The sequence below is a fragment of the Sinohyriopsis cumingii genome, chromosome 19, assembly GCF_028554795.1.
Source record: "Sinohyriopsis cumingii isolate HCF-2022 chromosome 19, ASM2855479v2, whole genome shotgun sequence".
Lineage (NCBI taxonomy): Eukaryota > Metazoa > Mollusca > Bivalvia > Unionida > Unionidae > Sinohyriopsis > Sinohyriopsis cumingii.
Window position 1 is genome coordinate 14,779,162 of NC_142979.1, and position 15,511 is coordinate 14,794,672.

General features: G+C 36.7%; 1 protein-coding gene across 4 annotated transcripts in view; it reads left to right on the forward strand.

Moving 5' to 3' along the window:
- The window catches only part of LOC149775165 (sodium- and chloride-dependent GABA transporter ine-like), a 120,315-nt gene that overhangs the window by 53,398 nt on the left and 51,406 nt on the right, over positions 1-15,511 (forward strand). For all 4 annotated transcript variants that reach the window (XM_089943429.1, XM_089943430.1, XM_089943431.1 and 1 more), the window contains exon 6: positions 3,539-3,673. In XM_089943429.1, coding sequence (XP_089799555.1) covers positions 3,539-3,673 — 135 coding nt within the window. The remainder of the gene's footprint in view (positions 1-3,538; positions 3,674-15,511) is intronic.

Here is a 15,511-nt window from a genome sequence, read left to right on the forward strand (position 1 = left end):
CCATTTAGTTTCCATTTAGTTCATGACCATTTAGCTTCCTATTAGTTCATGACCATTTAGTTTCCTGTTAGTTCATGACCATTTAGTTTCCATTTAGTTCATGACCATTTAGTTTCCTGGTAGTTCATGACCATTTAGTTTCCTGTTAGTTCATGACCATTTAGTTTCCTGGTAGTTCATGACCATTTAGTTTCCTGGTAGTTCATGACCATTTAGTTTCCTGTTCACGACCATTTAGCTAACTATTTATTCATGATCATTTAGTTTCCATTTAGTTCAAGACCATTTAGTTTCTATTTAGTTCATGACCATTTAGTTTCCTGTTAGTTCATGACCATTTAGTTTCCATTTAGTTCATGACCATTTAGTTTCCTGTTAGTTCATGACCATTTAGTTCCCTGTTAGTTCATGACCATTTAGTTTCCATTTAGTTCATGACCATTTAGTTTCCATTAAGTTCATGACCATTTAGTTTCCTGTTAGTTCATGACCATTTAGTTTCCTGTTAGTTCATGACCATTTAGTTTCCTGTTAGTTCATGACCATTTAGGTTCCTGTTAGTTCATGACCATTTAGGTTCCTGTTAGTTCATGACCATTTAGTTTCCTGTTAGTTCATGACCATTTAGGTTCCTGTTAGTTCATGACCATTTAGTTTCCTGTTCATGACCATTAGGTTCCTGTTAGTTCATGACCATTTAGTTTCATGGTAGTTCATGACCATTAGGCTCCCGTTAGTTCATGACCATTTAGTTTCCAATTAGTTCATGACCATTTAGTTTCCTATTAGTTCATGACCATTTAGTTTCCTGGTAGTTCATGACCATTTAGTTTCCTGGTAGTTCATGACCATTAGGCTCCCTATTAGTTCATGACCATTTAGTTTCCTGTTTATGACCATTAGGTTCCTGTTAGTTCATGACCATTTAGTTTCATGTTCATGACCATTTAGTTTTCTGTTCATGACCATTTAGCTATGTTCATATTATTATATTTAGAATTATGAAACTTGTCAAGGAGATGCATTTTATGAGAACTACTCCATCATTGCAAAAGTCATCTTGTCCCATAATTTTACTGAACTGACTTTGGATAAATTCTGTCCTTGATGTTAATTTCACAGGATATAATCATGAAATTGATGATTATACCATTGCAACAAATGTGAATCATTGTTACCTATATTTAATTTTCCACTAATTTTGGTTATGTTTTTACATTAAGCTAATGGCCATATGAGTTCATGCAATATGCATACTATCTTTTCTTTTTTTATATTTTTTTGAGGATATGTATCTTTATACATGTTACACCATTATTGCAAAATGAGGATTATTGACCAGTGTTTCATCCTTCGCTGGCTGTTTAAATTTTGTGGTTAAAATCAATTTTTTTGGTAGTACTTATTTTTTAATTATCAAACTTGATAGTTGGATACATCTCTGTACTACACAGCTACAACTAAAGAAGGTCAATGTGACCTGCATTTTTTACTCAGATTACTTATGTGACTTATTTGTGTTCAGTTCATGACCACACAGACCTTTCCATGCTAAATACATCCTACCTGCACAGAAGATCCTTTCTGACCAAGTATTTGGAAGTAGGAAGGAATATAAATGTTTGTATAAAGGTAAAGTTGTCATGTAATGACTTTACATTGTGTAATGTGATAGGATACCCTCAGCAGTTTAACACTCTATTTGACATGAATCAGTTGAGCTGACTGCAGGCTTTTTATGTGAGGCCTCAGCTGGGGTGGCTTGTCAAGGTAACTAATTATTCATCCTACGCAGTCTATGACATGATACCTTATGGATACACATTATTAACTTGAAGGTCATTTTATCTTTAGTAGATCTGTCAGTAATAGGGTGGTGCCATTTCACATGTTGACATATTGGTTGTATTTTCAGTACACATATAACAGACAGACATACACTTATCATTTGTTCATGTGCTATTTTTTCCCTTGACATGGTTTAAAAACAATCTCCCAGAATTACTACCCAAAAAAAGTTACCTGTTTGTTGCCAGTGATTATAATTAAACTTTTAGGCCTTTTCAGGCTGCTTTGTTTGTTTAGATGCAGAACTCATTTTGGTCACTATCCCTTTATTTTACACTGGAAATATTCTAAAAAAGCTCCTTATTATCTGTTCCATTTCTTCCGTTAAATTTGGAAGCCATTACAGTGTTATCTTGAAAACAAAAGAAATAGTGTAATTTCCTCATGCAAAAAACATCTAATTTAGAAAAATTCAAAGTGCTGGAGCAGAAATAACGAACAGCCTAATTCTTCAATCTGTTCTTCCTGCCACAGTTTCTGTCTGTAAAAAAGGAAATTATTAAAACATCCACTTCCTTTCTACAAATTAACAAGGTGGCTATAAGTTGAGTGGTTTTTGGAATCTGTCCCCATGCCAGTTCTGTGGCAATTTTTGTTTTTAATCCATCAGCATGTTCAATTGCTAGTTACTTATATCGGTATAAAAGGAGACGTTCCAAACTTGTTTCCCTTGTATGATTTAAGTACTTTTACATTTCATTTAATAACCACTTCTGTGTAATGATTCTCGGTTGCTTTTTATCTGTTTGCATCAATACTTTTGGCTTGTTGGGGGCCCTGAATGGCCAAGAGGTCTAAAGTGTTCACCGTTGCAGATCACCGCCATCTCACCTCTGTCCTTGTGGGTTTGAGTCTCGGGCTCGGCCTGTGTGGGTACATGAGAAAGTTTGCCAGTAGCTTCTCATGGGTCGATGGTTCTTTCTGGGGTTTTCCAGGGTTCTTCCTCCAGCATTTATACTGGCCGCCATGAATAGTCTGTCTTGTGCTGAAAAATGGTTCTAAACCCTATAACAACAACAACTTCTGGCTTGTCATGCAGTGGACAAGCTACAGTTAATTCTGATTGGTGGTTACTGATATACCCTGGACTTGAACTAACAATAACCCCCAATCAGAACTAAATTTAATATTCACTGCATGACACACCAGAAGTATAGCCTTCAAATTTGATCTATGTAGAAAAGATGCAGAGCAACAAAAAAAATGTTGCATAAAACGATCAGTAAAGTGCTGAAGTTTTACATGGAGATCAAATCCTGAATGTCTTCTTTACATTTTTATATGTTAATCAATGGCTGGTCATGCTGTCAGGATAAAATATTTAGCATGGAAGATGTGAACTGGTCCCCATGTGTTAATTTGTAGAAGGGGAGTAGGTATTGACAGACCCAATGGTCAGAAGAGTCTTATGGGAGTGACATATTCTGGAAGTATATGAGCTGTGAGGAGTGCTTTAGCTTGTGCAAAAGATTGTCTGCATTTGTTAAATTTACTGCTAAACATTTTGATCATATCAGTATCTCCATCAAAGTCAAAACACCAGGTGACTCGGTCTCTTCTTTGTACTTCGTTATGTTTGTGGAAGTATGTATCACTTTTTCTTCTTCAGGCACATTTAAGAAACATGATCTTGATCAGTTACATCAATATCAATCTTGAGAATTTAAATGAAAATTTGTTCTCTTTCCAGGTTGTGTATTTCACGGCCTTATTTCCCTATGTTGTTCTCCTCATTCTGCTGGTGCGGGGCCTGACTCTTCCTGGGGCCATTAATGGGATTCAGTACTTCCTAATTCCCAGATGGGAACTGCTACTAGATGCAAAGGTATTTTTTTTAAAAAAGTCTTTTATAAAACTTCAAAATGTTTATCTTCATTTTAATTTTTTCAAGATTATAATTATGTCTGTCAAATTTGATGTATTTATTTTAGTACATTTTTATTATATTTCTTACATGAAACACATGAAGATACTGTGAACTTAGTGGTAGTTATGTCCATCTATCCATCCATCTATCTGCCCTTAGGCAGTGTCATTTCTTTCTTTTTTGTGGTCCTTTTTCTCTCTCAAACATCATGTGCACCTTACTTATGGGTTGAGGCAGAAGCTTATTGATTTGGAAGCTACTAGGTCCAAGGTCAAGGTCACTGGAACTATAAATGTGATTTTACTCTCTACACGATAAGCCAAGTTTCTTGGCCTAATTTTCATTAAATTTCTTTGGTGGACTAGACTTGTGACAAGGCAGATTGCTATTGATGCATGACAGGTTGCTATTGATGCATGGCAGCTTGCTACTGATGCATGGCAGATTGCTATTGATGCATGGCAGATTGCTACTGATGCATGGCAGGTTGCTCTTGAGGCATGGCAGATTGCTACTGATGCTGATTCAGATAGATTATAGGTAAAGATCATTGGATCCAACTTTATAATTTTGTCTTTCTCTATGTAAGTCAAGTTATTAAATTTTATATTTAGTTTACATTGCATAGAGGCAACTCTTATTGACTCTCTGACTCAGAGGTCAAATATCAGGGTTACTGTAGTTCAAATTTGGGCTTCAAGTGCACTTTCCTCAAGTTTGCCATACCATTGTTGCACCATGGATCCAGTGAGCAAGGAAGAATTTGTCCCAAAAATCTAGGCAGAAGTACTTTCCTATTCATTCTCAAACCAATAAGTCAAAGGTCACATTCACTGGAGATAATATTGTCTTTTGCTTCATATGATAAATCAACTTTCCTCAATTTTCTTTTAGTCATGTTTAAATAATGTACCAAGATATATGTATTACATGCATGTAGTATTTATCTCTATGTCAAGTTCCTCAAGTTGCCCACATGTGGTGCACCTAGGATCCATTAAGCTAGGGACATTGTGTCCCCGTATTCCCAAAATCTGGGTAGAGACACCTCCCAACTGATTACCAGGTCATAAGGTATAAAGTCAGGGTTACTGGAGTTAAAATAATCATTCTGGGCATCACATGATAATTTCACTTTCCTCAAGTTTTATGGACCTATGTTGCACCTGGGATTCACTGTGCTAGGGACAATATGTTTCTCTGTCCACCAAATGTGAAGGACACCAAAACTTTTAAAAGGTCAAGTAATTGTTTGAATAAGAAGTACCAAAGGGATTGGTTTGGTCAAAATTTGCTGGACATGGGCCAACAAATTACTTAAGGTGCAACGTGGTGCAGTCCTTCATTAGATATAGAAAACAAATAAAATAATTCTTTATTTTATTATGGAGCTGTTAAAGGTTATAAAGAAATATACTTTTTGCCCCATATACAGATGATGGTCTAGTAATTATGCATGATCACTTTTTTATTCACTACATTGAAGATGACATGGATTAAATGCCATATTGCAAAAGAAGGAGGACTTAAGCAGAATATGGTTACAAAACAAGTTAGTCGACAAAATTGACAGAGATAATATATTAAAAAAACAAAATTGGCAGGGCATTATCATTGCTTTCCTTGCCTTGGCAAGATATTATCTTTGCTCTCCTTGCTGTGGCAAGATGTTAACGTTTTTCCTTTCCTTGACAAGATGGAAAATGAAGCCCTCGTCATGTGAAGAGTACATGTCTCAGGATATTAAAAAAAAATTTATTAATATTTTTCATTCCTACACAAAATGGCAGTCAAATTTGTCAAAAAGGTCATTATTAAATTCTGAAACATTACTTCACAAGATTTGCAATAATAATTTCATTGAATATTTCAAAAAAATTTGACAAATTACTGGTCACTAGAGATTTGTTTATATTTAGATGGGAAATGTTTCAATGTATATTCACAAAAAAGTTTACTCCTAACAATAAGAATGTAAAATCTGTATATAAAGATTTGGTAAGGAGTAGAATAAACAAACCTTGTAGAAAACATAAGGCATAGTCAAGACAAACCTTGTGGAAAACATCAGATATAGTCAAGACAAACCTTGTGGAAAACATCGGATATAGTCAAGACAAACCCTCTGGAAAACATCAGGCATAGTCAAAACAGACCTTGTGGAAAACATCAGGCATAGTCAAGACATACCTTATGACAGACATCAGACATAGGCGAGGTAGACCTTGTGGAAAACACCAGGCATAATTGTCAAGACAGACCTTGTGGAAAACATCAGGCATAGTTGTCAAGACAGACCTTGTGGAAAACACCAGGCATAGTCATCAAGACAGACCTGGAAAACACCAGGCAAAGTCATCAAGACAGACCTCATGGAAAACATCAGATATAGTCAAGACAAACCTTGTGGAAAACATCAGATATAGTCAAGACAGACCTTGTGGAAAACATTAGGCATAGTCAAGAAAGACCTTATGGAAAACATCAGGCATAGTCAAGACAGACCTTATGGAAAACATCAGGCATAGTCAAGACAGACCTTGTGGAAAACATCAGATATAGTCAAGACAGACCTTATGGAAAACACCAGCCATAGTCAAGACAGACCTTGCGAAAAACATCAGGCATAGTTGTCAAGACAGACCTTGTGAAAACATCAGGCATAGGCGAGGTAGACCTTGTGGAAAACACCAGGCATAGTCGTCAAGACAGACCTTGTGGAAAACACCAGGCATAGTCATCAAGACAGACCTTGTGGAAAACATCAGGCATAGTCATCAAGACAGACCTTGTGGAAAATATCAGACATAGTCAGGACAGACCTTGTGGAAAACATCAGGCATAGTCAAAAAAGACCATGTGGAAAAACAAGGCATAGTAAGGACAGATCTTGTGAAAAACATCAGATATAGTCAAGACAGACCTTGTGGAAAACACCAGATATAGTCAAGACAGACCTTGTGGAAAACACCAGCCATAGCCAAGACAGACCTTGTGGAAAACACAAGCCATAGTCAAGACATACCTTTTGGAAAACACCAGCCATAGCCAAGACAGACCTTGTGAAAAACATCAGATTTAGTCAAGACAGACCTTGTGGAAAACATCAGGCATAGTCAAGACAGACCTTGTGGAAAATATCAGGCAGAGTTGAGACAGACCTTGTAAACATCAGGCATAGTCAAGACAGACCTTGTGGAAAACATCAGGCATAGTCAAAACAGACCGTGTGGAAAATATCATAGTCAGGACAGACCTTGTGGAAAACGTCAGGCATAGCGAAGACAGACCTTTTGGTAAACATCAGACATAGTCAAGACAGATCTTGTGGAAAATATCAGGCATAGTCGAGACAGACCTTGTGGTAAACATCAGGGATAGTCAAGACAATTAAGGTATCAGATAACTGATCAGGCCTGGAAAAAATAATCTCTGATTTTAGAAACATATGAAACACCAAAGATAGAAACTTTATTGCCTTTCATTTTAAATTCATGCAAAAATATTGAACACCTACTTTATGATTGTCCTGTGATTAAAGAGTTTTGGAAATCCTGGGCTCAGAATAATATACCAAATATTATGATTTAAATAATATTTGGAATTTATTTATTTTTTCATTGCAAAATGTCTAATTTATAGGGAGAGAGAGAGAGAGAGAGAGTATATATAGACCAAGACTTCCAGGATGCCTGGTATTCTGCACACCCAGTTTTTATTGTCATTACTGTCTCCTTTGTATACACAATTTTAGATGCCTCTGCTGCATTTCATTGGAGGTGTGTTTTGATGCCTTGATTCAATTCACATACAAGTGCATTTGGATGCCTGTGCACCATCTGCATAGAAGCATGTTTTGATGCCTTGATCCAGTTCACCTACAAGTGCATTTGAATGCCTGTACACCATCTGCATAGAAGCATGTTTTGATTCCTTGATCCAATTCACCTACAGGTGCATTTGAATGCCTGTGCACCATCTGCATAGAAGCATGTTTTGATGCCTTGATCCAATTCACCTACAAATGCATTTGGATGCCTGTGCACCATCTGCATAGAAGCATGTTTTCATGCCTTGATCCAATTCATATACAAATACATTTGAATGCCTGTGCACCATCTGCACAGAAGCATGTTTTGATGCCTTGATCCAATTCCCATACAAATAGATTTAAATGCCTGTGCACCATCTGCATAGAAGCATGTTTTGATGCCTTGATCCAGTTCATATACAAATACATTTGAATGCCTGTGCACCATCTGCATAGAAGCATGTTTTGATGCCTTGATCCAATTCCCATACAAATAGATTTAAATGCCTGTGCACCATCTGCACAGAAGCATGTTTTGATGCCTTGATCCAATTCCCATACAAATAGATTTAAATGCCTGTGCACCATCTGCATAGAAGCATGTTTTGATGCCTTGATTCAGTTCACATACAAATACATTTGGATGCCTGTGCACCATCTGCATAGAAGCATGTTTTGATGCCTTGATCCAATTCATATACAAATACATTTGAATGCCTGTGCACCATCTGCACAGAAGCATGTTTCGATGCTTACAGTAAACATCAATTTTGCTGCTGTTCATAGCACTACCTTTAGGAATACCCTTTTTTATAAACTTTAGGCATTGAGGAAAATGACGATCGTGTAGTTGCTGTTTAAGATAAAGTCATAATCTGCTATTTAGTATTGGTAACTGGATCAGATTCATCTTTATTCAGAATGGAGGTCGTAGACTATGGTAATTTTTTTCTATGGTTTGGATGATTCTATCAAAGTGTCACAAGTCAGACTATCATATCAATTTATTTAACAGTGATCAAGGTGTCACAAGTCAGGCTATGATATCGATTTATTTAACAGTGATCAAGGTGTCACAAGTCAGGCTATGATATCGATTTATTTAACAGTGATCAAAGTGTCACAAGTCAGACTATGATATAGATTTATTTAACAGTGATCAAAGTTTCACAAGTCAGACTATGAAATCGATTTATTTAACAGTGATCAGGGTGTCACAAGTCAGACTATGATATCAATTTATTTAACAGTGATTTTGATCATTTATCAGATTTGGACAATTTAGTGATACAAACGTAGACAAGGAACTAGTAGATTTAGAGGTTGAGAAAATTTAGTTGGTCATGCAATGTTATTGATGTGACAGTGAATAAATTTTCTTCTGATTCATAAAGGATATGAAAGATTCTTCAGTGAAAATAAGTATACAGTACTATAGATGAGATTTTACTGTTAAAAAGTTTCTATTGATAACCAGTATAGACAAAAAAAGTAAAATGGTTCATATATTTCAGTTGAACTTGACATAACTACACTGATATAAATTTTACAGGCTGGCCTTTTGCAAAGCTTGATTGGGTAATGTGTTTTGTTTGTAGCACATGTCACTCCATGGTTGTGGTACATGTGTAGCTACAGCCTACATGGTACTCCATTATTTTGGTACATGTATAGCTACAGCCTACATATCACTCCCTGGTTTTGGTGCATGTATAGCTACAGCCTACATATCACTCCATGGTTTTGGTGCATGTGTAGCTACAGCCTACATATCACTCCATGGTTTTGGTACATGTATAGCTACAGCCTACATATCACTCCATGGTTTTAGTACATGTGTAGCTACAGCCTACATATCACTCCATGGTTTTGTTACATGTATAGCTACAGCCTACATATCACTCCATGGTTTTGGTGCATGTATAACTACAGCCTGCCTACACAGCACTCCATGATTTTGCTGCATGTATATCTACAGCCTGCACAGCAGTAGATGATATGAGGTGAAGGGTTACATTTGACTTGAAGAAAGGCAGCTCCTTATAGAGTCTGTGATTGAGAGGTCAAAGGTCATGGTTTCTATATGTGAAATTTCATGCTTGGTTGTTTCGTAGCAACCAGAGTTGTTACATTGACCTACTTTTCAGTGTGATGCCTACACACACACACACACACACACACACACACACACACACACAGAGGGATAGAGTTGAGATTTTGACTTGGTTTATGTCCAGTCATTTCAGGTCAGTGTCATTTTGGAGGTAAAATTATACATTGTTACATTTGTAGTAACTATTGTCAGTTGAGGGGGATCAGCTATTGTCATTTGAGGGGGTCAGCCATTGTCATTTGAGGGGGATCAGCCATTGTTGGTTGCTGGGGCTCAGCTAAATTTGGTTATGGGGGATCAGCCATTCTTCTGGTGGCTATGCTGTTAGTTGATTGTAGTCAGCCTGAAGATGACAGTTTCAGCTTTCAGTGGGTACTTGGGTACCCGACGGTTGATAATTCCCCAGGTAATAAAATGAGCAACTGGGTACCTGTTAAAAACATAAAAAAACATCTTTCCAAGTTCAGATCAGAGACATCAGGAGTGAGTGAGACACAAAAAACGATTGCAGTTCGAGGCTTGTGGCATGTGACTGTTGGCTGCTGCGCATTTATCCATCATTAGACCTCTGTCTAATTTCTTTATGTTTTTTAATTGTAACTGTACATGAAACAGATTCAAGAAAACTGATGGGTTTTATAATGTGAAACCACCTGCTGCAGATTCATTATATTTTGATACACACATATGTAGCGAACCAGTCTAAATTGAAAACAAAATGGCACCAGATATTAAAAGAAACAGACTTTATCGATGTGACTCATGGATGTTATATGATTGACACATGGTCAAGGAGAGTGATTTTGTTAAACTTAAAAATATGTTGCATCAGGAAAAGGATAAATGAATAGCACTTTACAAATTTTGAAAGAAGAATTTGACAATGATGTAATAGAGCATTCATCATTTGTGGACTTAATGACCATTCAGCAAAAGTTAAACATGTAAACAAGTAAAAGTGAGTGTAGACTAGTTAAAGTGATCCCCCTCAACTGACAATGTTATTTTGTTTTTGTTATGCATAAATAATTTATCAATTTGTTTTGTGTCTGTACTCTTCTTCAAACTACTAATCCACATGGGATTAGCCAATTTATGACAAGAACTTTAACTGCACATCCAGGTAAGTAGCAAAAATAAATGTATGTTTATAATTATAGTTTTCTGTAATTGTGACATGTAATATATAGATTGCTCTTTTTATGTTTAGATTACACTATTTTGCCACTTATATATGTAAACTTTTACACTTATACCTCTCTTAGGGGTTGGCATGTATGAACTTAAAACAGTTCAGGTTCACATTTAATACATTTTCCCTGTTTACTCAGGTAACCAATTGTTAAAATTGACAAGTATGCTGTAGAGTTTTCATAAAATTTTGACATCTTTAAGTAGTAGCAATGATTAAAAATTTTGACAGCTTTAATGATAGTAATGATTCTAAATTTTGACAGCTGATAGTAATGATTCTAAATTTTGACAGCTTTCTTGGTAGTAATGATTCTCAATTTTGACAGGTGTAGTGGTAGTAATGATTCTAAATTTTGACAGCTGGTAGTAATGATTCAGAATTGTTACAGCTTTATTGGAAGTAATGATTCTCAATTTTGACAGTTTTAGTGGTAGTAATGATTCAAATTTTGACAGCTGGTAGTAATGATTCTAAATTTTGACAGCTTTATTGGTAGTAATGATTCTCAATTTTGACAGTTTCAGTGGTAGTAATGGTTCTAAATTTCACAGTTTTACTGGTAATAATGATTCTAAATTTTGACAGCTGGTAGTAATGATTCTCAATTTTGAGTTTTAATGGTAGTAATGATTCTATATTTTGACAGCTTTATTGGTAGTAATGATTCTCATTTTTGACAGTTTCAGTGGTAGTAATGGTTCTAAATTTCACAGTTTTACTGGTAATAATGATTCTAAATTTTGACAGCTGGTAGTAATGATTCTCAATTTTGAGTTTTAATGGTAGTAATGATTCTATATTTTGACAGCTTTATTGGTAGTAATGATTCTCATTTTTGACAGTTTTAGTGGTAGTATAGATTCTTGACAATATTGCACATGGTGATTGGTAGCTTTATCTATCCCACTGAAACTCTTATTCAATGAGTTACTAAGTTTAGTTTTAGATTTTTTGGTCATATACCAGAAGAGCTTATGAGATGGATTGGCTGTTGTCAGTCGTTCACCAATGTCTGTCCGTTGGCACAAGTTTGTTATTGCTTCTCCTTCTAAACTACCATGAAACTTAACACACACATTTATCTAAATATGGCCAACACATTGGCTGTATTGAGACTTGTTATTGTTGCTAAACGACAATAGTACAGTTTTGGTTGAGACTTGTTATTGTTGCTAAACGACAATCAACAAGATCTCTGAAGAATTTCATCGACAGCAAAATCTATGACTTTATTTATTATGAGGAGATCAGAACTTTGATGGGATGACCTTATTTTCACTACAAAGCTTTGATTCAGTGACCTTGAGGTTTTAATTATAGACAAGGTTTTGATGAAATTATATTTAAAAGATCAGGGATTAGATGACCATCAAGCAAAATCGGCACATATTATTTTGGTGATCTGGATTCAGATTGGTTAGCCTAAGTACCAGGATATGCTGGAGGCATTGTTTAGGAACATATTTTGATAAAATATACTGTGTAGATATTATAAGGTCTTGAGATGAGTTTGATAACCAATGAAATCAGCTTATATTAAGGAAGTGAACTTGGCTTTGATTGGTTGACCTTAACACTTTTATTGATGTAGAGGGTTTCTTATGAATAGATGTTGATGACTTGCTTTTTAGATTGATGTCCACAAGCTTATATGGGTTTAGTAACCAGTAAAGTCCACATACATTAATGAGGTTTTCTGATTACAGCTGTTCTTACAACACAAGTTACTGTATAATGTAGGTTTGCTTATAATGCATGGCAGTATAATAACTCATGTTTTATAATGAGGAACAAACATTTTGTAATGTAATTACCTTGAAGATGGTCTCCAAATTTTCTCTCATCATGCTGGTAGAAGCTTGCTTACCCCATGCAATTATGCTTTTCCCAGTTAAGTCACCCAAGAGCAACTTCTGATATACAGTAGTACAGGTGATAGAGATATATCTGTGTCTTAATGTTTGGAAGGTGTGGTAGGACAGTTGGTGGAGTTGCCTCTGTCCATTCATCGCTAGGTTTTGGAAGGTGGAAGGTGTGGTAGTACAGTTGGTGGAGTTGCCTCTGTCCATTCATCGCTAGGTTTTGGAAGGTGGAAGGTGTGGTACTACAGTTGGTGGAGTTGCCTCTGTCCATTCATCGCTAGGTTTTGGAAGGTGGAAGGTGGAGCTAGTACATCTGTGTCCATACATCTTAATGTTTGGAAGATGTGGTAGAACAATTGGTGGAGTTGCCTCTGTCCATTCATCGCTAGGTTTTGGAAGGCGGAAGGTGGGGTAGAACATCTGTGTCCATACATCTTAATGTTTGGAAGGTGTGGTAGTACAGTTGGTGGAGTTGCCTCTGTCCATTCATCGCTAAGTTTTGGAAGGCGGAAGGTGGGGTAGAACATCTGTGTCCATACATCTTAATGTTTGGAAGGTGTGGTAGTACAGTTGGTGGAGTTGCCTCTGTCCATTCATCACTAGGTTTTGGAAGGTGGAAGGTGGGGTAGAACATCTGTGTCCATACATCTTAATGTTTGGAAGATGTGGTAGTACAGTTGGTGGAGTTGCCTCTGTCCATTCATCGCTAGGTTTTGGAAGGTGGAAGGTGGGGTAGAACATCTGTGTCCATACATCTTAATGTTTGGAAGGTGTGGTAGTACAGTTGGTGGAGTTGCCTCTGTCCATTCATCGCTAGGTTTTGGAAGGCAGAAGGTGGGGTAGTACATCTGTGTCCATACATCCCTAGGTTTGGAAGGTGGGGTAGAACATCTGTGTCCATACATCTTAATGTTTGGAAGATGTGGTAGAACAATTGGTGGAGTTGCCTCTGTCCATTCATCGCTAGGTTTTGGAAGGTGGAAGGTGTGGTAGTACAGTTGGTAGAGTTGCCTCTGTCCATTGATCGCCAGGTTTTGGAAGGTGGAAGGTGTGGTAGTACAGTTGGTGGAGTTGCCTATGTCCATTCATCCCTAGGTTTTGGAAGGTAGAAGGTGTGGTAGTACAGTTGGTGGAGTTGCCTCTGTCCATTCATCCCTAGGTTTTGGAAGGTGGGTAGTACAGCTGGTAGAGTTACATCTGTGTCCATCCATGCCTTTGTTTGGAAGGTGTCAAAATACAGTTGTTTGAGGTACATCTGTGTCCATATATCCCAGTGTTTTAAACATGTGTTAGTACAGTTGTTGGAGTTACATCAGTGTCCATTCATCTGTGTTTGGAAGCTGTGGTAGTACAGTTTGGTAGAGTTACATCTGCGTCCATCCATGCCTTTTTATGGGAGGTGTGGTAGTACAGTTAGTAGAGTTAATCTAAGTCCATACATTCCTAGTACAGCTGGTAGAGTTACATCTGTGTCCAGACATCCCTGTGTATGGAAGGTGTGATAGTAAAGTTTGGCAGAGTTAAATTTATGTCCATATGTCCTTTTGTTTGGAAGGTGTGGTATTACAGTTGGTAGTTACATTTGTGTCCATACATCACTACCATAGTACAGTTTTGGTTGAGTTACATCTTGGTAGAGACATTCCTATGTTTGGATTGTGTGGTTGCACAGTTGGTAGAGTTACATCTGTGTCCACACATCACCATGTTTAGGTGTGGTAGTACAGTTGGTAGAGTTATACATCATTGTGTTTGGACTGTGTGGTAGTACAGTTGGTATAGTTATACACCATTGTGTTTTTGACTGTGTGTTAATACAGTTGGTAGAGTTATACATCATTGTGTTTGGACTGTGATAGTACAGTTGGTGGAGTTATACATCATTATGTTTTTGACTGTGGCAGTATAGTTGGTAGACTTATCCATCATTGTGTTTGGACTGTGTGGTAGTAGTACAGTTGGTAGAGTTATACATCATTGTGTTTTGGAGGTGTCATTGTACAGTTGGTAAAGTTATACATCATTGTGTTTGGGAGATGTGGTAGTACAGTTGGTAGAATTTTACATCATTGTGCTTCGACTGTGTGGTAGTACAATTGGTAGAGTTATACATCATTGTGCTTGGACTGTGTGGTAGTACAGTTGGTGGAGTTATACATCATTGTGTTTGGGATATGTGGTAGTACAGTTGGTAGAGTTTTACATCATTGTGTTTTTGGATTTGTCATTGTACGTTTGGTAGAGCATTGACCTCACAATCCAGGGATCACAGGTTCGATACCTGTCTAGGCCAAGGAGTTGGTTGTCTCAGCTTGACCTTGGGAAACAGCATGTTAAAAGTGCTGTTTAAGACCAACAAAACAATTAATTAATCTCAGCATTAATGTTTGGATTAACCTCAGTGTAAAGGTATTTTACTGAGCTAATGGAAGGCAGGCTTTACAAAAAGGGGTCTCTAGTCTGTCAGTGATACATTTACATGCCAATAGCTATTACTTCTCTCTAGTCTAAAGCTGTACTGATTAATCGGTCACACTCATAATCGGGCCGATTATTAGAACAATCGGTATAATCGGTATCGGCAGAAAAAATCGGTGCCGATGTAAACAAATTTCCAAAATATAAATTCAGTCATAACATTCATCTTGACATGTCTTGAAATTTAAATCAGAATTAAATAGTGGAAATTAAGGAATAAACATGTGATTTGGTGGTTAATTGAAAGACTTTACAAAAATAAACCAATTCTTGCTTATAGAAGACCCAAGAATTTGCAAGATTTTCTAATTAGAACTAAACAGACAGAAAATAAAAA